General features: G+C 46.2%; 1 protein-coding gene across 1 annotated transcript; it reads right to left on the bottom strand.

Annotated features, from left to right (window-relative positions):
* Window positions 1–764: 764 nt before the first annotated feature.
* On the bottom strand, window positions 765–25,572 carry LOC135379089 (uncharacterized). Its single transcript, XM_064612341.1, has 5 exons — window positions 25,471–25,572; window positions 21,415–21,620; window positions 17,769–17,870; window positions 11,941–12,078; window positions 765–7,848 (listed from the first exon to the last, which is right to left on the bottom strand). The coding sequence occupies exons 3-5, from the start codon at window positions 17,863–17,865 to the stop codon at window positions 1,088–1,090; spliced, it is 6,996 nt and encodes a 2,331-aa protein (XP_064468411.1). The 5' UTR covers window positions 17,866–17,870; window positions 21,415–21,620; window positions 25,471–25,572; the 3' UTR covers window positions 765–1,087.
* Window positions 25,573–25,933: the final 361 nt, after the last annotated feature.

Below are 25,933 nucleotides of genomic sequence, written 5' to 3'. Positions count from 1 at the left end.
TTCAGTACATTGTGCTGCTTGGGATCTGTGGCCGCTCTACATTAAGGCGCACGTGCGCGGGTAACAATCGACATGACGGCGTATCCTCCTCCTTCCTCCATTTTCGATACGCTGTTCGTCAGACGGGGGATATTTTTTTTTTAATCCATGGTGTAAGAGGAAGGTATGTCCGAAAGGTGTCTTGTATACGGAAGGCCTCATGACGGCGACTCAGGGTTCCTGTACTTAGGGTGCCTCAATAATAGCCCCCTCTTCATAGCGTGAACACAACACCGTCGTCTGCTACGAATTTCCTCCATCTTGACTTCCACATGGAACTCGCGATTCGCTCACAAAAGTATAATCACGCGCTTGGTGGCATGCTACATTTTAGAGTTGAATAATTGCGTAAAGAGGATGTTCGAAAAAGTGGGTGAAATCGGGACACAGCATTCATTTATGGTAAGCGTGGGCCGGTAATATCAGTTGTCAAATATGACATCCCAATAGGTATCTCGCAGGAACGCCCGCCTGTAGATTACCGAACTAAAGAAGACCTCCACCTCAGAAGAAAAAAAAGCGTCCCTGTTGGAAATATCGGCGGATGTCATCCTTAGGCACCTCCCTTATTCATAAAATATTGTTTGTCTGTAGCATCCTCTTGCAGAAATGGACCATGGTGCGGGATAGTTAAGCCTCCGGCATGCTCGCTAGTACCAAGATTTCTGCCGGATGACCATACAGAGTGCCATCAACCAGACCAGAACATCAACACAGTGTAATTGGTAACGATATTTATTATTTCAAAATGCGCATGTCGATATGACGGTCTGGAAACAACTGAAGCACGCCCTCGCGATATTGTTACAGGATATGATATTGCTATTAATGTGATCAACGTTATTGTGACACCAACGATAGTTCATCAAGGTACTATCTTATGAACAAGTAACTGTCCCCATACAGGCAGAGTGTCACCAGCATACATCATGTTATAGGTCACCAATAGTATCCCACACTGACAGTTGATAAAGTTCGTGCTGAAGAACCTGTAATCGACAGACAGACATCGCCACAGTCGCATCAGGGTCCACTGCAAGACGTCACATCAACCAGTGTAAAGACGGTACAACCATGGGAGAAGAAACGATGCGTCAAAAAACCTAGAAAAAAGGAGAACAGAAAAGCCTATACAACGCAGAACGGCCTTTTGCCTGCGTTTCTTCATCGACGAATGCGGCTGTAGTAACTTCAACACGTGATTGTTCGTGACCCTCCAGTCGATCGTCAAAGGCCGATCCACAATATCAAAGTTGAAGTGAAGGAGAAGCAGCTTCAATATTTTGATATCTCTGACGTTCTCTTCCAGGTTCCGTTCATATTCCGGCCCCGATAACTCTGGAGTGGCTACCGGCCGCATGCAAGCGCTCACCAGCACCCGTGTGTTGCGAATGACGTCACTATCACGCGTTCTCGTGTAAGGCAGACAGAGCCGCACCAAGGTCCAGTCTCCTAGCTCCGTAGTTTTACTCCACGTACGAGTGTTCACACCAACATGAGGGAGAAGCAATTTCGTCGCATCACCGTACCTCCTAACAACAGCATTTATCAACTCGATTTCGCTATGACGTTTCAAGGAGTGGGGGAGAAGCATCTGCAGAAAATCGCGCTTGTCTTCGACCACGCACAAAAACAATGGTTCGCTTCTATCTTCGTCAACGACCGTAAGAGGAAGCAGAAGTTTCGCCGCTCTCAGGTATCCATGCCTGACACAGCGAAGTAGGGGCGTTAGTTTGTCTTCATCTGGTGTGTTAATTGGCATGTAAGGTATCTGACTTTGGACGTCTTCTTCACTATTGATGGTCTCTGCTCCAATTTCGCTATAAGAGGTGAATGACGAATGTGGAAACATTAGCTTCTTCGCCGATGGTTGGACGCAGAATAAGGTCCCCGCATCAAAGATTGCGATGCTCTCGTCGATTGGAAGAGCCCGATCTGCATCCTCTACGTTCAAGTTCGAGTGGAGGAGAAGCAGTTTAAAAATTTTGACATCTGTAGCGCTCATTCCGCTATTCCGTTCGCCCTCTGTATTCAGTGACTTCTGAGAGGCTGTCGGCTCTTTGCAAGCATTTACTAGTAACGATGATTCCTGTCTGATGTCACTATCACGTGTTGCCGTATAAGGCAGAATGAGTTGTACCTGTGCCCAGTCTCCTAGTTTTACACTTTGACGCAACGCCGTCATTTTCCCTGTAGCAACGTTCACGCAAACATGAGGCAGAAGTAATTTAGTTACATCGTCGTGTCTCGTATAAGCGTCAGTTATCAACTCGGCATCACAGGTACGCATCAAGGAGTGGGGGAGAAGCAGCTGAACAATATCGCCATTGTCTTGAAGCACACTCCCAATCAATGGTATGCTTCTACATTCGTCAACCACTGTAAGAGGAAGGAGTAGCTTCGCCGCTGTCATGTTTCCACAAGCGATGCAGCAAAGGAGTGGTGTTAATCCATCTTCAACTGGAGCGTTAATTGGAGTGTAAGGAATCAGATACTCTAGGATATCTTGATACTCAGTGTTTGCAGCGAATAGAATAAACTCTAAACCACTCATACATGGCGAAGTGATTGACGAATGAGGAGACATTACATCACTCACCGATGGATGCGGGCAGAGCAACCTCGTCACGCGATTGTCTGTGAGACACGTATTGGCTAGCAGAGTCTGATCCGTATCTCTCAATTTCGAGTGGAGCTGGAGTAGCTTTAATACTTCGATAGCTATTGGATCATTCCCACCGCGTGAATTCCAATTCTGTTCATCGTCTGCCTTTGATGACTCGAGAGCGCTTCTCGATCCTTTGCGATCATTTAACAAGAACGGTGTGTCGTGACTAATGCCACTATCAAGTGTTCCCGTGTAAGGCAGAAGGAGCGTCACCGATGTCCAGTCTCCTCGGTCCACACTCTTGCGCCACACCGTCGTTTCCCCCGTAGTACAATCATTCACATCCACGTGGGGCAGAAACCATTTCGTCATAACCACAAATCCTTTATGAATGGCAACCGCCAACGTATCACCACAACTACGCTTCGAAGAGTGGGGCAGGAGCAACTCCACAATGTCCGGGATGCACAGAAAAACACTCACGTACAATGGTGTGCGGGTAATCGGTGAATCGACATCGCAGAGTGTAAGGGGGAGCAGAAGCTTTGCCGCTCTCAGGTTTCTATAAATGCAGCAGTAGTATAGCGTCTTCACTCCGTTTTCATCTCGAGCGTTGATTGGAATGTAAGGAATCAGATAAGTTAACATATCCTGCTCTCCAGCGTCAGTACCATAACAGGTCGACATTGCTTGACTTATGGTACGAGACGTGACTGACAAATGAGGAAGGAGTAGCTTGAAAGCGGTCAAAGGGATTCTACACCTGACGCTGATCTCCGCAACCCTTTGGCCATCTACGTTAAGAGAGTGTATGTTTGAATGAATAATCAACAACTTCACAATGAAAATGTCAGGGTGATTGCCATTTTCGCTTTGCACGTCATCTGGTACTGGTTTAGTGTGCGTTGGATTTCCATATATGGAAGCCATGCCAACAACGGCCATAAGGACTGCATCGATGATGTCTTTATCCCTTCCATGCATATCAGTGTAAGGAATCATTAGTCTCACAGTATCCAAGCAACCAGAGCGTATGCTTGCGTGCCAATTCGTTGTGGCTCGGTGCGCACAGCTGCCACTTGCATCAGTGTGAGGAAGAAGAGCTTTCGCCACTCCGGTGTAACCCTGCAGAACGCTCTCATCGAACAGGTACTGCTTGACCGAGGATGGAGTTTCGAAATGGGGGAGTAGCAACTGTAATGCATCACAATTTTGCAGATACACAGCGGAGAACGCTACTTTGTGAGACGTTTCATAGATGTTTTCATAGATGTACCAATCCTGAGCTGAAGCTAAAGGAAGCAAAAACCTCAGAATGTCAGTATAGCCGTGAAATATGCATCCCTGAAGCGGTGTCATACCAAAAGCATCACGTACGTTTTGCGATGAATAAGGCAAAAGCGTATGGACAATATTAAGTTCACCTTGAAGAACACTGATGTGCAAGGGGGTACGCTGGTGGTTATCCCTAATATGATCAACATCCATAGAGATATGTACGGCGTCTTCAGAGGAGCTGACGCTTTCCCTCAAGTACTCTGGTGCACTCCCAATGCAGATCTCACTCGAACGCATCTTATTTTTGCAGAACACTCTGAGCAACACAGATAAAAGAGCATTGAGGCGCCCGTAAATCGCGTCGGACAAAATCGAACTATGGAATTCTCGTTTAGTCGTAATGTTCTTGACCACCGTAGGTAGCTGGTTGAGCCAGTCAATAGCACAACCAGCACTACGCGCACAGAGACAATCTAGTCTTTTCCACGCGTGAATCTTGTCAGCGTACATGAGAGGCGTCATACCTAACATATCTTCCTGCGTTAGTACTTCGTTAATAGAAAGACATTCTAAGATATCTTGATTAGCATGCAGCGCAGCGACATGCAGAGGTGTTCTTTCGAGGGCGTCTTGGGAGTAAGTGTGTTCCGTAGCCGCTTTAACGTTTACAATATCGTTATTCATGATACTGCTCTGTATTGCGTGTCGCTCCGCTGCAAATCCATCCAAGAAGGTCAACATGCCGACATAGCTAGGTTCTCCATACAAGCCAGAAATTATACGTGCCACCCCTACATCGCCTCTGGCATTCGCCTCTTTCACCCTCTTGAATATCAAATCTGCCGCGAAAAACTCGGCGAAGCTATGATGCACAAAATGAGGAGCGTCATTTGTCAGGCACAGTATTATGCCCTGTTTTAGCTTGTTCTCCTTGACAGCCATTATCAAACGGCCCTTTGATTTTAGGTCGTTGTATTCACTTTCGCTTACGAGTTCCTTGAGGGCGTCCTCGGGCAGAAGCAATTTTAGGGCTAAAAGAGCGTGGTTACTCTGAAATATCGGCTTCAGCGTCTCGTCATCATCTTCGTTTGCGGCTCTCATTCTGTCCTCTTTCTTTTTTTCGATCCGATATAGAAGGTATTTGTACTCGACAAACAATCTGTACAGGGAGAGAAGCGTAAAGCAATCCTGGGAGCTGTACATGCTTTGCACCAATTCACGGTAGTGAGGGTCAGAAGCTTCGCCTTGGTCAACCTCCGCCACCATTCGGAGAATTAGAGGATTTCCTAGAAGAGAGCTGTCTTTCTCCTTAACACAAGTAACAATGCTCTTGAATGTCTTCTTATCAGTCATCGGATTCTGTAGAGATTTCTGATATTTCTGCAGAAACTCATCTTGTTCTTCCTTCGAGAACGCAGCCATGTCGAAAGGCACAAGGTGCATTTCATCTTGAATTGCATTCCGGCATATCGTGCGTGTGAATATCAATATTTTCAACAGTTTTTCTCGAGCCAAAACCTTCGTAAACTCAAGGATATATTTCCGCGTCATCTCCAGGGTTTCGTCAAGGGCATCGAAAATGACCCACACGTGAAACGGACTTCCCTTGGTGACAGTTTGCTGAAACAGTTCAAACTCTTGTCCAGTTGTTTTCACGCAACACAACTTTGCGAACTGGTTGAAGTTGATGTCTCCAGTTTCTTCATTAAGCAATTTCATTGCTTCTTGCCTCTTTGGGTAGGTACTGACGTAAAGTACCCATGCTTTCTCGTCTGCTTTCTTGATTTCAGTGCAAAGCCGCGTGGCCAGCACGGTTTTTCCCGATCCTGGGTCTCCGGAAACAACGAGGACTTTCTCTCTTACATCAAGGAGGAAATTCGCCGAGTGGATTTCTATCCCGGTCATGGGAAGGTGACTTAAAGCACCATTTGATTTTTTCCACACGTAACGTCCTTCATGGAATTCAAGTAGGTGAACTGTCTTTCCCTTGTAGTGTTCCGTTGCGACAAGGCGGTCGTAGTCACTGTTCTGCTCCAGGAGGACAATTTGCTCGAAACTGTCCAAGATGCTCATTCGCTTCGCAGAAAGGCCTTTGGGCAAAGATGACTGGAGTGTTTCCTCCGAGCACCCGAGGAAAGCGAAAGCATCGTCTTTAGGACGCTCTCTAATCTTCCTCAAGTCAACTTCAACGGACCTACTGCACTTTTGGTTAATGTAGCACTCGCTTACGTCTTCCTGGAGTTCCTTGAGTTCAGGGCCAAAAAATAGCACTCCTTCTCTGCACAGTGTCAATAACGTCTCCTCCTGGCAGGTTTTCGAAAAGCTGTCGATGTCGAGGATATCTTTAATAAAACACTGCTGGTTGGGAGACTGAAGAGCGATCCGTGACCTCTTGATAATTTTATTCTTGCATTTGGCGGTGACGTTCTGAAAAGAAGCATTGTGCACAGTGTCCAGGTAAATTTTGATATCATGTAACATACTCTCTTTAATTCCTTGGAGACAATGTTGAAGGTTCTGCTTTGACGTTAGCAGAATTGTCTTGGTGCCAGTGACGTCATGAAGCTCTTTTGAGAGATTGAGAATTATTCGGAGGTTCTCTCTTCCCTCGCAAGATAAGAGCAAGAAGCTGCACTTATTTCCGAGCAGGATGTCATAGGTTCTGTCCCCCCACTGCGATGTCTCGAGAAATAGGTATGGTACTCTAGCAGATCTCACGAGGTCGTTCACCATTACTTCGAGGAATGTTAAATTTGATGCTACAAGGACAACAGGTGGGTCACGCCTCATAACACAGTCATCGAGCCTCGCCACGAATTCGATTCCTAGTTCCTCTGTGGAGGACGCCCTCCCCAATTTTCCATTTTCTTCTCTGATGTCTTCAGTCTCTCTTCCCAGACAACCGTCCTGTATGTACTGCGTCATATCCTCGACGACGTGTTGTTTGAAAAACTGGAAGAGCCTCGGGACTTGTTCCTCCAGAATAGTGTTTCCTTCCGTAGGGCAAAGAGCGAGAATGTGCGGTATTCGAACTATAAGTTCAGCTTCGTCATTCCCGTGAAAGGCCCATTTTAAGATGTCGTGTAAACCGTGCTGTCGGCCCCTTGCGTCCTCGAGGATACCTGCGTAATGTTCTTTTCTGCTTTCATCTGTGCACAAATATGGCTTTCCTTCATTTCCGTATACCAGGTTGAGAGCCAAATGGCACAACTCGTGCACCAGGGTTCCTTCGACTTCTTTGGTGCGACGTTCTGCGGCATCTGTTCGTTCCCCGTGAAGTCCCGTGGCTCCAATGAAGACGCCTTGTTTTTCTGGTTCAGTCATGCCAAGGTTAGTCCTGTACCCACCCACCATGCATTGAGTGTGGATTCGCTCGAAGTCGAAGCGAATGCTCAAATGAGGTGCCATTGAAGCGACTTTCAACACAGGCTTAAGTAAGTCGTTACTGTCGAGAGAACGATACATGTCATCTAAAATTCTCTGAAAACCTGCACACTCGGCTAGGCTGGTCGATCTACCCTTGAGCACACTAATGTAGGATCCTTCGTACCCAGCTACGAAGTATCGTTGTCGCGCGAGTTCGGACTTTTGGAGAGGATTCAAGTGCTGGAGGCAATCACCTTCTCTAGCGTTCTTGAATTTACATTTCTGTGATAACAGAAGGCCAAACGCCTTGAATGCGTTTGTCGTCACAGCTCTATACATGGCCGACTCTTCGGTAAGTGGATCGAGCCACATCTTTAGTTGTGGTTCTGCTTGCAGACACTCTCTCACTTGCGCGACGTCTCTCCTGTCAATGGCATGGTGCATGTCAGCCCTGATGTCCGCAGTCTCAGTAGATCTCTCGTCCACTCGTTGGCCAGCCTGCTCTGTACATGCTGCCGTAGCTGTCTCTCTCGTGGATGTTCCTGAATCACATGTGCCTGAAATATAATAAGGCAACATCAGTCAGTTACGAGAACATTCGCGGAAAGGTCTTCAGCGCGCTGGTTTCGAAACGGCATTTTCGGAAGCAACAATCACCGGCGGGGGGCGCTACCAGCTTAACGGTCAGTGTTACAGTGTAGGTAGGGAGTTGCCTCTGGACAGAAGCCGTCGATATTTCGAACAGAGACTGTTCTTCTTCTGGGCACCGTCCTCATCATTGGCATGGTATTTAAAGGGTTAGGTATGACGTGTTTAAAGGTTCATGCGAATTGTGGGTCAACAGCCCGGAGGGAAGAAAGGGTCCGTACGGGCTTCTACAGCCGGAGTGAATGACCGGTTTGTTAGAGTGTGGAGGGGATTATGTGAACGAAGTGATCTAGGCTCCTGACCGGTTACAGAAAAATGTGAGGTTCACAAACACGTGGACGAAACAGGACAACGGGCAAGAATTGGCAAACATAGTGAAAGATAAGGGGGTTAGCGGCTACGTGAGGAAAATTCCAGAAGGAGCAAAGTATTCTTTATTAATATTTGTAATACAAAGTTGTGGCATGCAATAAAGAAAGCAGAAAGCAGTGGTCATGCAGAACATAACAGATGATAATGGAGATAGAAGGGAAAAAGCATATTTTATTTGTGAAGTGTTTCTAGGGTGGCTTGTGATGTGTTGATACCGGACGGGTGAAGAGCGCTGAACTTGTATATGAGATAAGACTCCCTAACACGTCTGTCACGTGTGGATAGAAACCCGGTTTCTGGAATATATAGTTTAATGTTCCCAAATCATGACCAGGAACGTTAAAATGTTCGATGACTGATTTGGGGAGTTTGTTGTACGTGTCTGTTCTGTGTGCGATAAGGTGGTTGTTCATTTGTTGGCAGGTTTCACCTATGTATTGCATAGAGCAGCCGCTGCATTCAATGCCGTATATGACATTGGAGCCTGTGCATGTGGATGCGCGGTTAACGGGGTGGGTGTATTTGCTCGCAGTGCTTTTAATGGAGTTAGCGTGTTGAACGTGCTTGGATGTTTTGCAGCGTGGGAGGTTGCAGGGTCGTGTACCGGAACACGACCCGATTACTGGATCCGACCACAAGTAATTACAAGGTAAGGCGATTACATTTGTTGTTGTGGCAATCAACATGCATTTTGTAGACCTGGTAAGGCCATTTCATTCGAGCTTGAGAGTGAGCAGAACGTTTTTCACTGTGAGTAGAACGTTGCTGTGTTGTGTGGTAATGACACGCTCTAGACCGCAAAGACTACATAATCCAAGGTGCATATTGAAACGAATATGTTGCGATATAAACCTGATGAAAAGGTGGATGAAGGATAACATGCACGGTTTACTATCGGCAGTTTAATGATGTGAGCCGTCACTTTCGATCATCGATAAATAGTGCAGGTTTTTATTGGACCTAGGTTATAGCTTTGTGGGTTTTGTATTAGCTTTGGTTATGTGCTTTGAATCTGTGGGATTACAGCTGTATTATTGTAGTGCACTTTTTGTTTTGTTTTTTTCATCTGCATTGCTTCCCGTCCCAGCTGTTTATCAACGGATTTTATTGCGTATATTTTTGTGCGTCGGTTCATTCCAAATTCCTTGTAACAAACAGAGATAAGTCATGGTTGGATAGGAGTACAAACTTTTATGTTCACTTTTGGTGATTAAACTGTTAGCAGCCGAGCGTGTATGTTGTCCTCGTTCCTCATTCATGTCTTTTCATCCCTGGTTTATATCGCTAATACCATGTGCGAACTTCATATATCATTCTGTCAAATAATAATCTGCGTTGTCCCTGATAATGTAACAATCAACCAATGTAGTGCCAGTTTTTATTTTTATAGTGTGCTGAGATGAGTGAATGACCTTTTGCATAAACGCTACTTTAGCGAGCATTGAGTTGTAAAATAAATTTTCTTTTACTGCCCTTTCTACCTAGACAGAAAGCCTAACACTCTGGGCTGGCCTGAACAAGAAAATGATTGCCAGAAGGAAGACAAGCGTCAAGAGCAGTTAACCAGATGTGTAAGCTTCATTATTTGGTGTACCAAGATTGTTAAGCTCTGTAATGTTTCAAGTTTAGCTGCATTCTTGTTTCCTTTGATGCCATAAGTTCCTGCTCTGTTTGCAACAAATAAAAGTGTGCCCTGTGTTGGCATGCAATGCCCATTACTAAGGACAGGTGAATATTTTGTCCAAAGCTCGTTCACCCTAAACTTACACTTCAAACTTGATTGCAATTGAAGTGACTTAAAGCAAGACTTCGCAAGGATTTGAGAAAAATTAGGTGAGCATCATACCGAGCACGAACCACCCCTCGATACCGAATACAATGCTCGCATTCATGTTGCACGAGTAATTAGTTTCTAAATGATGACATTTGCAAGCCGAAAACAATTGCAAAGAGCAGAAAACAGAGCTCCATACTACGGTGGTTCGTCCAGAGGAGGAGACCGTGACGTCACCCAGCATTGTTGTCTGCTTGAAAACCTGCATTCTGCCTTGCCAGATGATGTCAGCAGTGTGTTGCTTTCAGTGCCTTCTCGCTTAAGAGAGGCGAAGCACTTGCTTCATAATAAATTTGTTTGAATAAAATCTATGTAGTTCTGGAACGAGAGCTATGCCGTACACATGTTCCTGACATCCCAAGCGCTACGGATACACCATAACCTTTGTGGTGATTTTGTTGCGGAATCCTACTTTAAAAATACATGTCTATCCAACAAATACGCATGTGCACACAGTAATTGATACACTTTTATAGGTCGCCACCATGTAATCTTTGCTTGAAAGATTTGTGGTGACATGTCGTGTTATTTTGATGGGCATTTTTTTGTAGCTCCATGCACAAACTGTATTGCGCACCATACTCATATTCAACTTAAGAAGGGAAAGGAAATCTAGTCCGTCAGCTCTCCAAATATGAGTGCGCCTCGGATAGAAAGGCTGGACACAGTGAGGCCACGCTCCCTGATTGCGCAAGATAATTTAATCCATCATGCTCAATACACTGCAGTGTTTCTCCTGGCACAGTATTGCTTTTCATTATATCCAACGGTGTATGCAGTTGACAGACTAGATTCATTTTCCTTCTTATGTTGAACACTGCTGTAGAGTGTGGAGGGCAACACATCTTTTCTACTTTTTTATGTGGCATTCTTGGCGAGATTAAGCCCTTCAATACATGTACCTGTCGGGCTCTGACTGCACTTCGGTCACTGCTGTCTGTTAGCATGTGACTTCTCTCACGCTTCCTCATTGGCAGAAATGCTTACCGTGACGTGCATTTGATATTTTGCCATGACAGCTTGAAATGAATTGTTGCAGTTCATTTAGTATCTGTTTCTGTCTTTGTACTTCAGTGCTGTTTTACATTGCTTCAAAACCCGCTTGGACCTTGCTTGGACCCGTGTCCAAATGAGAAATAAAAGTGATATGCAGTTAAATAGGCATCTGTGGCTGACTATAAGTGGGCTACGGAAGTGGAACCACCTGCAAGTGGTTCTCCAAAGTGGGAAAGGTTTCATAAATCACTTGCAAGTGATCCACTTGCAGAAAATATCCGACTGGGATGTCACACGGCTACGTAGCCGTGCGACATATGCGTGGTGCCAGAGAGGCGCTCTGGGTACTCGTCTTTGAAAGCAGTTATATGGGTCACTGAGCCAGCAGGAGCCAAACAGAATGTATATTTGTGTACTATGACCGGCGTCCTTTCATGGGGTACCATTATTTGTGAAATGTTTTATGACCTGTTTATGGCTCCTCAGCAGCAGCCAACAGTAGCCACGATGAAAGAATCCAGTACATAACTTAGAACACGTCATCATTCATAATCGAATTGTTGTCGTTGTCAAGTTATTCCCAACACTGCTGATCGCAGCTGAGGATCCAAGAAAATTGGTGGGAAAATAAAGAAACTCAGCTACTGTTACGGCTTCGGTCACGCCCACTCACAGTGTTACGTGGCAATTTCATGACTGCGACTCAAATCACACGGCAGATACTGCACCAATGGACTCCAAATGGCGCCCTTTGCCCAAATTTGAGTCTTGCCCAAATTTGCCCACGTCTAATATTTACCTTTCTGTCCCGTCCACTTCTCCAGAGCTTTCCTGAACCTCTTCACGTGGAGGGGCTTCCTGATCATCTCTACTTGGTCAATGACTTCTCCAAGCTCTTCATCCGTCAAGTCACGAAGCTGCTGCACATTGTCTGCGCCTGAGAGAAATTTCAACACTGAGGTTAAATTCATGTCGGTGTTTATCAACATTGCTTGCTCATTGTAAGTCTTGTAGATGAGGCAAACTGTCGCCTTGCCCAGATATTTAAATGGTATTGAGAGAAATGTCTAAATTCCGTTAGCAGTTACATTGGTAAAAAAAGCAGCTGAATACATTTGTCGCTACTACACCGCAGGTTCTTGAGGGAATACTCTCAGATCCGGATGAAGAAAAAATCTTTTTGGCTTGCGCTGCAGTGTTATATTCGACGTACAAGTCTATGCTTCGCACGCTACCTATGCATATTTTGCATGATAATGCACAAAGAGTGCATATTTTGCTATTTTCCCGATGGGCAGGTGAGACAGCATGCTGGTTTTCATGAAGGTTTTGCTGTTCGTGTAGGCTTTGGACCTTTTTTCTAAAACCCAGCTAAAAAGAAATATTTTGGACGTTTCGGTTGGGGTGTGGATTTCATCCGCCAACATAGCTTCTGCATTGCACGAACTGCGTAGATTCAACGTTAAAGCAGCGCCAGGATCACGATATCCACATATGGTTGAGATCTTCTCCTAGTGCGGCGCTGAACGGTCCTACGTTTGCATGGCGTCAGAGGGTGCTCGCGGTGCATTCCTGGCGATGAGCAGTGGTTTGACTCTCCAAAATTTAACATGGACTGTAGCACAGTGCCGAAAGCAAAGGCTTTACCTGCATGCTTTATGTCTGTCGCGCGAGCCTTACTTGTTGTATGCTCTTGAACAATGCAGCTTTATTTTAGAGGTGACTCCTAATCAAACTCTTTCCTTAAATATGCATTCCATTAAATTGTTTCATACTCAGAACAATGATAAGCAGTCTGTATCTTCAGTTTTTACAGCATATTTCGAAGAGTTTGAGTGCATAGGCACGCTCCTGGTCCCTAAAACAAAATCACTGCGTTGACCGTTCAACGTAGCTAACGACTCTTCGACTACGTTTCAATGATTCTCCAAGGACAGAAGCTGTAAAAGCAACATGACATTATTCTGATGAGAGTTTTATGTTGAATTGTTCTTGAGCGATAACCTGTCAGAACGTGCAGGTTGCCTTGGATTGCTCTATCATATGAACGTCCACGGGTCTTAGGAGTATGAGCAGCAGCACGTATAGCGGTGTTGCCGCACTACTGCGATGGAACTTCTTTAGCGTCTGTGTATATCTCCCACATTCGTTTCACATTTGCGTCTGCATCTTTGCAAAAGCTATTTCTCAAGAGATGCTTCATAATCCCACCACACCTGGCTACACAGCAGATCTAGTGCCCTCCTATCACAAAGCGTATGTCACTTAGTGTCGTCCTGCCCAAAGGTTTCACTTCTTCAGAGCACGCGTTCACCGTTTGCAAAGGGTATAATTCGTGGGTGCTTTGACGCACAGATTGCCGTGCGATGCACATCGCCTCGAAGTGTAGTCTCCACCATCGCGTTCCACCTGTTCTGCTGTTTGCATCATCTACTTTGAGATACTGTTTTGGGAGATATGGGTCCCGATCGAGTAACAGCTGGGTCATTCCACGGGGAATGGTCCAAGGTTGTCAATCGACCATCATCAATATGTTTTTAAAAAAATAGAGTGTGTGGGGGACACTGTCAGATTAATCGTACCGAATGTCCCGACTCGAAATATTGATTCCATGTGTTTTTAGAGCACCTCAGAGTTTGCGCCTGGCGAGAAAACCATACCACAGGTTTTCGTCCTCTTTTCGCGCGTGCTTGCTTCTATATACGAACCAATGTGGTTTTTATGTCATCCGAGGATTATGCAGCATAAGTTAAGCAGGGCATGCGAAAGAGCTCTCTTCCTCGCCCTCTAAAGTCGGGCCCAAATGTCGCCCTTTTGTGCAACTTTTGTGATTTTATTCCGCGTTCCCTACTTACCTTGTTGGAAAAGTAGGTACGGCTCCCTGTTTACTAGCACATGGGGAACGCTAACAAAAATTTTCGCATGTCTGGGATATACACTTGTTCTGTGAGGACCGTTGGAAAGAGACACACATCAAAACTTTGCATTTTACAGAAGAAGATTTCGGAATGTGGCACACTACTTAAAAATCGCCAACCTACGTCATTCGATAGCACAATGCTTCAGCTACAACATATCAAAAATCTGGAGAATTACTTTTTGACAAAAGCGAGAAATGAATTTTTTTCTCGGCCATGGTTTGCTTGTCATTGGGCGCGGAGAAGCACCCTTCCAGGCACATTCTGCTCGACGCGTCGTTAAGCAGAGACCCTTTAACAGGTTCGTTTTATATGCTTGGTACTACTGTCTTCCTGGGTTTTTCGTCGGTTCGTCTTTTGCTTACACTTGTGACTTGGGAAAGCTTTCCTCTCAGAAGAAAACGCGATTCTGCCCTCAGAAATTGGTTCCAAGTGGTGAAACTTCCTTGTCCCAGGCAATGCAATGCAGCGGCTGTGTCTTTCGACAAGGATGGTCCTTTCGCTGAGCGCTTGCTGGAACTTCTACGCAACATCACACGGCAAGGGGCCGTGCGACGGAGTAGGAGGAACTGTTAAAAGGCTCGCTGCCAAAGCCAGTCTCCAGCGGCCGCAGGAGGGGCAGATCCTAACACCAAGGGACTTGTATATGTGGGCAAAGGACGCGCTGAGCATAAATTGCCTGTGGGAAGTTGCAGCAGAAAGGACCATCCTTGCCGAAAGACACAGCCGCTGCATTGCATTGCCTGGGACAAGGACGTTTCACCACTTCGAACCAATTTCTGAGGGCATAATCGCGTTTTCTTCTGAGAGGAGAGCTTTCCCGGTATGCAAGAGGCCTAAGAACAACAATAGCGGTGCTGAGCGTTAATTTTCAACAGGGCGTGTTTTGGGCAGGACACCTTGTGGTTTTACTTTTTGCCTCTGTTAGTGTGACGCGGAAGTATACACGTCACAGGTGTAAGCAGAAGACGAACCGCCGAAAAACCCAGGAAGACAGTAGTACCAAGCATATAAAACGAACCTGTAAAAGGGTCTCTGCTTAACAACGCGTCAGACCAGAATGTGCCTGGAAGGGTGCTTCTCCGCGCCCAATGACAAGCTAACCATGGCCGAGAAAAAAATTCATTTCTCGCTTTTGTCAAAAAGTAATTCTCCAGATTTTTGATATGTTGTAGCTGAAGCATTGTGCTATCGAATGACGTAGGTCGGCGATTTTTAAGTAGTGTGCCACATTCCGAAATCTTCTTCTGTAAAATGCAAAGTTTTGATGTGTGTCTCTTTCCAACGGTTCTCACAGAACAAGTGTATATCCCAGACATGCGAAAATTTTTGTTAGCGTTCCCCATGTGCTAGTAAACAGGGAGCCGTACCTACTTTTCCAACAAGGTAAGCAGGGAACGCGGAATAAAATCACAAAACTTGCACAAACGGCGACATTTGGGCCCGACTTTAGAGGGCGAGGGAGAGAGTTCTTTCCCATGCCCTGCTTAACTTATGCTGCATAATCCTCGGATGACATAAAAACCACATTGGTTCGTATATAGAAGCAAGCACACGCGAAAAGAGGACGAAAACCTGTGGTATGGTTTTCTCGCCTGGCGCAAACTCTGAGGTGCTCTAAAAACACATGGAATCAATATTTCGAGTTGGGACATTCGGTACGATTAATCTGACAGTGTACCCACCATACCCTATTTTTTAAAAAAATATTGGTGATGGTCGATTGACAACCTTGGACCATTCCCCGGGGAATGACCCAGCTGACATGAAACAGAAGTGACGAAACCACATGAAGAAAACGTGCAAGAAGAGAAGATGCGGCACGGTTGTTATGACAACGGCCAACATTCCTTGCGTCGCTCCGTCTGGAAACTGAACTCACCGAAGACATACGCGCGTTGCTTTCCAAGGGCTTTCGGCTGTCAATCACAGGGACGCATGGAAACGCAATAGTGCAGAGAGGCCGAAGTAAGAAAAAAAAACGAAAAAAAAGCTGGGTTCATCTTAAAGACATCTTTACCCTGGGGTCACACGGGGTGCACATAGGATGCACAAGATCATGAAGGAAGTATGATATAAACATCGAACTTTCAGCAACTCTCACGCAAAGGATTTCGCATGGGAAGCACAAATTTCCTGAGAAAACAAGTTTCTAAGAATACGTGCAGCGGCGACGAATCAGCCCATGCTCCCGGCATGCGGTGCCGTCAGGTTCTGTCGGCGCTTTTTATTGGGTGCCGAATAATCGTCTGCTAGCAAAATCGACCAGTCAACACATGGGACAGACGGGGAAGAAATGCAACTGTAAAACAAATGAAGAGGCCGCGCGCCTCATTATTCGCCGGATGATGTGACGTCACGGAGTGACAGCTGACGGAGAGGGGCACTTCTCAAATGCGAGAATGAAAACTGTCTTGTTCGCCACGATCGCATACTGTTACACAGTTTCTGTGAATCATGTCTCAGGGGTATTACTCCTAATTTCTACTACTCCATATTTTCTACTATACGACATATTTTTGCTAAAGTTGTTCCACATTGCCTTAACAAAATCCATTACAATCCTGGACTGCCACACTTCATTCATCTACCTTCGGTTGGATATATATCCGTAGTGCGGTTCTGATAGGGAGATCCTCTGTGCTAATAACTCGGGGTTCCTGTGTCAAGAGGGAACTGTGATTGCAAAATAGGCCATAATTCGCCCGACTTAAGAGTCTGTAGAGGAGGTTGTGTCCCTCGACATGAGCCCCGACCCGCGGTGATACGACGATCAGGGAGAGGCAATGTTAGTCGTCTGTCTCCATGGCCGCGCCGGTGGAGCTGAAGCGGATGCTTCAGGCGCGTGGCCATTGTCATCGGCCCGCTACAGTGTTCTACTTCCACAGACATGGAGAACTGAGAAAGAAGAACCACGGGGGGTCTACTCACGAGTAGGAGAGCAAAAGCGACGCGCACCGCTGGCCGTGTTCACGGCACGGCATAGCACGCGTTGGGGGAGACGATGAATGAGCTGGGCGGAAGCGGCGAGATGAGGTTTGCTGTAAATGAGTGGTGAAGTCGTCAGGGCGTTGTGGCCTGGGGTGCTGCAAACGGCACGGAAGCGAGAGCTTGCAGGGTCGATCCCAGGAACAGTCGGGCCGAGACGCGAGCTGAAGCGTGCCGTGGCGTCGGTTGCCACGACTGCCGGAACTGGCAGGGAACACGTTGCTCTGACGTCGCGGCCGGCAGCGGATGACCGACGCGCTTCGGCATGCGCGATGAAGGAGTGGGTCATCAGTGTATCTCTGACCGTGGATGGGTTGGCGAGAGCACTCGGGTCATTACATGGTCGGTCTGATCCGTAGCGCCTACTACCTAGCGGATATCTATCATCATCGCCAGCCTGGACTCATGTAGAGAACTCCACCTCCTCTTCAAGTTATTTAAACTTCTCCAAATCTCAGCAGAACACTCAAGGTATTTGGCTACCATACCAGGGGAGGACATGACTGAGCAACTTCTGTGTGCAACCTACAAGTTTTCCGACCCGCGGCCTCGCTCGCTCCGCGAGCTGTCACACCTGAACAACGTCAACACGGCTTCTTATAAGCTGTTCTTCTTAACTTCTGCAACTTCTGTTCTTCTATTCACGGCAGAAGAGCATTACACTTGACTTCTTAACTCTTACATAACGAACCAAGCACGCCGGCGCTCAAAGTTTGCTCACCTATCTCGATGAATTTGTCGTAGTACTCGAGAAGGTCCGCCTGTTCAAGGAGTTCATGAAGCTCCCGCTCTGATTTCTTTTGAGGAATGGACGTCATCGCCACTGCAAAGTAAATGAAATTTCAGAGCGTATTCGTCGTAGAGGAAAAATAGTAGAGACCAACAGGGTAAAATAATACACAGTCAGCTTGCTGAAATGTCGTCAAGAAAAATAATAGCGAAAAAATGAAGCACGAAGTCAGGGTAACTGTTTAATACGTGAGCTTTCGGGCAGAGCCTGCCCTTCTTCAGACAAAAGCAGCAGTTAGAACATTGCTTATGTAACGTGTGGGATCCATGAGAGAAGGAACCAAAGATTAAGAGAGAAATCGATCCCACACCTTATATAACCGATCCCGTACCTCATATAATCAATGATTGAATTGCTTCTTTTGTCTGATGAAGACAGGCTGTGCCCGGAAGCTCACGTATTAAACAGTTACTCTGACTTCGTGCTTGATTATTTCGTTATCATTTTTCTTGAGGAAAAGTAGTAATCGAAGTAGGCGGTGACGTAAGCTAACATTTGTGTTACGGGTATTCACAACAGTCAGCAGCAGTGCTAACATGGTGGTGTGACTCAGCAAGAACATGTTTCTCCAGCGAAAGACGTAGTTCGTAACTCCATCCTTACCAACTGTCCTTATCTTCGCTCGGCTTGCTTATATTGGTTAGTCCAATGGTAACATGTCAATAGCGGTCAATACCGAGTCATCGAACTTTTTTTTTGCAACGAGACATACAGTGTGCTACGACCTTTGCCTACGTTTCTTTACATTTCTTGCTAGTCCATCGGTATTTGTTCTGTGCCGGTTGCCTGATAATTATTCGCATAGAAGCAAGGATCTCAGGACGGTCTCCGAGGATATTTTACACTCACTTGCGTCCATCCCGAAGTCACGCTGTCACCGCCACGCAACTCGTGATAACAAATTTCTGTCACCGTGACAACGCTCTTTAGAGCCACACGTTGTTATCGCATGATATCTTTAAGAGCTGCTCAGTTGCCCCGGGAGCGTAATTCGAAAACTCTACCTTGTACAACAAATTACGCTGTGTCTAGCTTTACAGGGTGATAGGTGATCGTCTGGCGACCTGCGTTACCATGGCAACAACGAGATGCTCCTCCATTCTGAGCGGTTTGAAATATCGCGGTAGGAAAAGAAGGCAGATAGCTTTTTCATGTGAAATCTTGTCAGCTTATCCTTTCGAGACGTTTGATTCCTCTGAGTACCACGTGTTTGTAATTCCACGGCTCCGGCTTACTGTGATGAACTGTGAGCATTAAGTCTGTGGCATTGTGTCTATCCCTTTCGAAACGAATTGGTTTTAGAAAATGTTCTTCGCTGAATGGTCATTCACCGAATGACCATCAGCGAAGAACATTTTGCGAAACTCGTTCATGCAAAGAAACAGCTAAGACGTCCCATCATGCAACGTTGTGTGTTGTGCGAAAACCTGCATCGTGAAAATGGCGTATCCTGCTGATCCACCACCTCGGGCGTAGAGCTTCGGAACCGTTATGGTCTTATTATTTTGTGTATTTTTTGTTTTATTTCAATAGTCGAGTGCTATCTATACAAAACTGAACATGTTCACCGACTACAGACTAAATTCGTAGACTTAATTGTACCTCAGATATATTTGACAACTAGTTGCTAGAGCAACAGTGAAACTTACGTCGGCGCTTCTGATGACGGTCCAGAGATGACGAACATTTTTTGCTGCACGACCCTGAACTGGTAATTACAACTGCTGCATATGTACCCTTTGTGCGATATGAAATCGTTGATGACTTCATCGCTGAACTCGTTTTCATTTCAGGAGGAAACGTGTCCATGACAGGCAAGCCTGAGCGATGGGCAAGACACGTAAACAAACACAAACACGAGGACTCAAAACCAGCAAGACGTTTCAGCTCTCGTGTTCGTGTTTGTTTACATGTCTTGCCCATCGCTAAGGATTGCCTATCATGAATTTATCCGCAAGCTAGCCTGCATTTACGCCATTCTGTTGAGGAAACGTGTCCTTTGTATCGTAATTCAGTTCTCCTGCCCATCGCCTTGAGCGTTCTCTTTTCTTATGCATGGACCTTGTATTTACGATATAGTGATCACAGCCCTGCACGGGCCGACTTTTCCCGGCCCGACCCGGCCCGGGCGCATCGAAAAATGGCCCGGCCCGACCCGGGCCCGGACCTTCATATTTTTATGCGACCCGACCCGGCACGGCACGGTGACCCAGTGACTAGAGCCCGGCCTGGCCCGGATTCTAACCAAATAGTGCCCGGCCCGGCCCGGTGACCAGCGAGTAGATCCCGGCATAGTATTCCCAGCCGCGACGTACGCGTTTCTGGCGATTATCAAACAAATTTATCAGTAAATTTATAAGGAGAGAGGGCAAACATGCAAGTGATGGCGGTTTAACACCATAACCGCGGAAGACCAAATTAAACCCAGAACGTACGCGGGCATGGGCGTTATCATTACACTGTCAAGATTTTGCGGAGGTAGAGGATGATGTCGACAAACTCCTTCTCCCAGTCCATACCCCTCTCACCAAGCTTTGCCAAGTGCTTGTGAAATACGTGAGGAGTGAGGAGCAATGTAAAGTGGCTTTCAGAATGTTCTAGAGGGTCAAATCATATGCCTAACGCGGTGTCCCTTGCTTGTCTCTGCAAAATATGCACAGGAATGACGCAAGCGCATGATGATATGAACTAATGCACCTCCATTGCGTGGAATTAGCTGCGTGACCCGTGCCGGGCCTGACTCTCGGAAACATATTTCTCGGCACCGGCCTGGCCCGGCCCGCGGTGCTAGCATATTTTGTCGGCTCGGGCTCGGCACGGCCCGGAGCACACAGCCAATAACAAGCCCGGCTCGGCCCGCGGGCCGGGTCGGGGGCCCGGGCCCGGGGTGCAGGGCTTTAATAGTGATCCAATAATATAAATGTAATGTCATGCATATAACATCGAGAAAAATATTCGCGGGTCCTGACATGCTGCTACCACCTCACTTCGATGAAAACCACCACACTATAGACACCACGAGTCTCCACAGCTTTGAGTGTCCCCAACGCACGCCACGTTTTTCAAACAATTCAATTCAATCATCAATGAACGCGAAAACGCTACTTTCGACGAACTGTGCATTGCTTGTGTCCAACTTTAAGAGTATCAAGCGGATTTGTTAACTGCTCTCTCCCACACTAAGAAGAAGTGTGCTTCTGTTCATCGTGAATCACAGGTCCCGATTTAACACAGTGAGTCTGTTGAGAAGGCTCCACATTGTCAGTGTCCGCAATTTAACGCCGCTTACATCAAGTTCGGTGTCAGCAGGGGAAGGGTACGCTCACGAAATGTCCATGCATTCTTTCCTTCAAACATATTTGAAACTACCAGAGAGCTGCGCCATATCTACTCCAGCACGAACAAGGCCGTGGCGTCTGCGCGTCGCCACGGCAGCGTAGGCTGCCAGAGCATCACATATCAATCTCTAAGACCAAAGAAACGGCGGTCTGATGTACTGGATAGTGTGGTTCGTAATTACACGGTCCGAGATAAGAATTTTGCAGGACAGATGATGTCGGAAAGAGGGAAATCTTACCTATGTCACTTGGTCCCCTTGTGTGTGTTATGACTTGTCTGACACGAGTGTACCATGAACACGAAGGGGTCGCTAAAGTGGGCAGTGTCCTCAGCGAATTGTCCTTGGGTTATCACCTTCAGTTGAATGGTATGAGGCGACTTGGAGTGAGTCTGCCTGGCAGGACTCCCATGCTGATGTCCTAACGGCGATGTGTTGTGGGTGGCCTGAATAGGAACAGATGTGGAAAAGTGAAACATCCTGTAAACTGGATGTGCAGACCAGCACCTTGAAGCAACCATCGTGCGCCGCGAAGTACACATTCCCTTAAAGCGCAATCGTTCAAATTCGTGTTCATCCCATTTATTAGGAATGCATGATTACTGTATTTCCAACACCCCATGAATTGCATCGGGTGCCGATGCCCTATCTGACGCAAGTCGTAGTCTTGGATACATAAGACTCCCCGTGTCGAACGCAATGGGTTGCTATTTTTGACTCGGGCAATTACTGAATTCCTCCCCAAAGGGTGCCGGCTGCACGCCGCTAGGAGTCTGTGATGTGGTAAACCACTCCGCTCATTCTTGATGTCCTTGTTGTTAAAGCGTTCCCTTAATTCCTCACGGACTTTACACTTTTAAATCGAGTTAAATTGATAACTTACGCGTAAATGGCCGTTCTGAAATGTAAGAAAGGCAATAAGCGCTTAGGGTAAGATGTACCCACAGCAGTACAAGTGCAATACTTCCTGCGAAAACTCGCTTTGTTGTCGGGATTATCGGATGTCCGAACAACACCCTCCTGTCCTGATAAAAAAAAGGAAACAGTGAGGAACTACAGAATAGAGCAAGCAAACGGCGATCAGATAAATCAAGTAGTTCAACACAGCAAAGATTAATATTCGAGCCGCACCAAACCAAACCTTGGTTTCATATGACGTCAACATTTCTCCAAGTACCGCGTTCGTGCTGAAATCAGCATTCACCGTACTCAACTTTTCCTTGACGTTGCGGCATTGTACCTTTGTTGGACCTGCAAGTGTGTTGCGACTTGCAAGGATTGAAACCACAGGTGATTCATCCGTGTCTTTGAAAAACATCCAAATCAATTCAGTGTTTGTCCTATGTTCTGTATAACATAGTCATTCTGTGTCAAGGGAAGTGCCTCGGGATAAGAGCCGCCGATATTTGGAACAGGGAGTGTTCTTCTTCTGGGTCGTAGACTGTTCTGCTTCTCCTACAAGAAGAAGAACAGTCGCTGTTCGAAATATCCGCTGTTCTCGTCCTCAGGCACTTCCCTTCATATTTTGGTTTGCGGGATTTCCTACACGTCATAGTCCTTCTATTGGAATGTTTCCCGAACTGCCGATCCCAACCCCCACGGGGGTCGTGACCGATTCAGCGTGGGGTCGCTAATCGGTGCAGGAACCATAAAGGAGAGGTATCCAGGGACTCATTTTATTCGTTGGAGAACACTCTGCACCGAATATATAAAATTATGTTGGGGTCACCTTGGTGCTCCGTTAAACGTCAGGGCTCATCGGGTGCTGTAATTCCCCAAGGCAGGTTTTCCAAATGCGTTACCAATTACCTCATTATCACGTGATACCTGGCCACCAGTGAGGGACGTGTTGCGGAGTTGTATTAGCGTGGCCTGGAATCGACTCTTTACTGTACGAGATTCTGGGACACAAATACCAGTACAAGCAGCAGAGGGGCTCTTCGAGTGAGAACTAGCCAGCGGTGTAGCACGACATTCCTAGATTTCGCTAAAAATATACGCTGTGTAAGCGCGTCTATACGCATGAGAGGAGGCAGTCAGAGGGAAGAGGGAAGGCGCCGTCGTAGCCAATGGGGCTTTCCTAGCGGACTAGCAGAGAGAGAGAGGAGACATGCGCAGAAGGCTCGGTGACTTGCAGAGCGTATATAACAGCGCATTCCTTGAGTGGTGCATCCGTAGTGCATCAGCTTCTTTATTCTTAAGAGTTTCCATTCCTCAACACTGGATGGGCCCCGAACTGGACTCAAACATGACAAATTATTGTCTGTTTCGCGCGTCCTTCTGACAGAAGCAGAAGACAGTTCTGTGCTTTCGTTGACTTCTGTTAGATGGGAAGGGTGGACCAATGTTCCCGGAGGGCATACGCTGGGACAACAAATCCGGTGACGTTGTGACAGTTTAAAGGAATGGAGCGCATTTCGGGAAAAGTCCACGATTAGCTTTCGGTAGATTAGTATTCTTGTAGGAGCCCTGGATTATTTAGGCTTATACGCTACTGTATAAAGATTAGCTTCACGTAAAAATATGAAGCTGAAGCTTCATTCGTTGTTTAACTGATCGATCGAGAATATATCGACCATTCGTAAAAATGGCACTTTTGAGGTTGTGTTTTCACGAACCTGGTGCGGTATCGTGCCATTTGTACAACAGATCCTCAGTTGAACATATCTACAGTTGAAGTTTTTGATAACCGAGAAAATAATCGACACCGCACCGTGCTGTTCTTCATTCGTTAGTTGACGTCTTTTTGGAGGTAATACATGACGCCTTTGTGGCTATCTCCTGTTCCATTTTGAAAATTTACCAGCAATGGGGTAGCGTATCGGCCTCCGGATGGGGAACTCCCTAGTCATCGTCGTAAAATAAAGTTGTCGCTGATCTGCAATCAATATGGCCGTTCCAAGCTGGCCCTATGGCTGCTAACCTTTTAAACGGTGCTGCCAACGCCGTCACATCTCATTTGGCCACGAGATGAGGCAAACATGTGATGTAGCATTCAAGCCAACGTCATTGCTTGTTTACGCACCGAATAGCAGTTCTACTTTCTGTTTCTCTGTCGCGACGTAGGGAAGAGTAGAGCCATCAGACAAGTAGTGCATTTTCGGACGATGCTCAATAAACAAGTGGCAAACGCGTCTACCGCAACATTCTCGTGAACCAGGCAATCAAACACGACGACAACGATACTAGGACTTGCAGAACAGTAGAAGGTGAACTTCCTTCAATTCGTGATAATGGTACCTTTCACACAAGATGTGAATGCGCTGACGATTTTTTCTCCTCGATTAAGAAAAAAATACACATGTAAACTTGCAATATGTCATGCGACAGGGTGTCTTCCACACAGGCACATATTTTATATATTTTTTTTTCAAACTTCCAAGACAACCTCAACTATAGAAGAATTCGCAGCTGAGTATGGTGACGAAATTTTGTTTTCTCGTGTAAGAAAACTGCACCTATAGATTTTCTAAATGAAAAGGAGAGGGCTTCTTTTCACGGGAGATGGTAACATCGCATTTTACTTCGCAATGGACTTCAATTAACGAGTGAGTTGCAGCGGAGTGTGATGACGATTTTTATTTTTATTCGTTTTCTAGTTTATCTGCTCAGGGTCTCGTTTAGGATCTCCAAGCTTCGCGTGGTGGTTTCGCCTAATGCCTTCGTGCGTTCTTGTCGTCTTATCAGTTGTTTACTGGACTGCGGGCAACATCAGATGACCTTTCCTAGTGAAGAGACCTTTAAACTTCTATGACTTCGTGATCGATTGTGACAAAACCCCATAACGGCAGGATAAAAACAAATGTTTCTGCAACCAGCACATGAGACCATAGAAGGAATAGTGTACTGAGACCGTTCCACCACCGCTAATACTTCTTTTTGCGTTAACGACCACGGGCGGAGGATTACGCCGATATCTAGCAATAGGAACCGCAATCGGAGGGAAAATGCTTTCGTTATCAAATACTCCTGGAAAATAAATAAGGTATTCGAGAAACGGGTGATTTCATCGAGACATTTGCTTCATATACATCAAATGAGGACAACACAGTGCCTAAGGGACACTTATGGGACCTGCACGCATTGTCTGCTGCTTATGAGTATCAATATGGCATCATATAGTAGCACTGCCAGCCGTCAATGAGGCGTGGGACGATGAAAGGTTGACACACTGAAAACTCATTATTGAAAATACGATAAATTATTGCGGAACAGCAATCATAAGACTGCAATAACAGTAAAATGAAAGAAAAAAAAAAGGAGTGCATTCGGAGATAGTTCGCACTGTAATCTCACCTCACTTTCGGTCGTCCATTGCCACTCAGACGGGGCTGAGATGGAGATGTATCGGTGGTCACCTGAAGGAGACTGATGGCGGCGCTTATGTGAAACATGCATACGTGAGACACTGATAAGCGTTATCATTCACTGCGCACTTGTGCATTGTCCAAGTAATCTTTGCCCTTTCGACAGGGAAATGTGGGCGTCAGCTCACAATGGAGGAAGTCAGAACGTGTAAATGTTAAATGAGTAGCGACGCAACATTCAACATTTTTCACTCGTTCTCTATCACGAGTCACCGTGCAATATATTTTTTTCCTGTGCGCTGCATCGTCAATGGGTTATCCAGTTTATAAAAAGAAGACACCGATAAAGCACTAACGGAGGGCCTGCACGATCATCGCGTGACAGACGACAAGCTCTGTTGCCCTTCTTCCTTGTTTCTCTCGTCCCAGCTCACGCGCTGTTTATTCCCCTT

This window comes from Ornithodoros turicata, chromosome 1 (genome assembly GCF_037126465.1).
Source record: "Ornithodoros turicata isolate Travis chromosome 1, ASM3712646v1, whole genome shotgun sequence".
NCBI lineage: Eukaryota > Metazoa > Arthropoda > Arachnida > Ixodida > Argasidae > Ornithodoros > Ornithodoros turicata.
The sequence above is the reverse complement of the archived record's forward strand: the minus strand, read 5'-3'. Positions and strand labels throughout refer to the sequence as shown.

Bases quoted from the DNA above. Each gene is read 5' to 3' on its own strand.
- LOC135379089 (XM_064612341.1), bottom strand. From the start codon at position 17,865: ATGACGTCCATTCCTCAAAAGAAATCAGAGCGGGAGCTTCATGAACTC. The intron at 12,079-17,768 runs GTGAGCAAACTT...AATTTCTCTCAG, and splicing joins CGACAAATTCATCGAGATAG to GCGCAGACAATGTGCAGCAG. The intron at 7,849-11,940 runs GTAAATATTAGA...ATTATATTTCAG, and splicing joins GAAGTGGACGGGACAGAAAG to GCACATGTGATTCAGGAACA.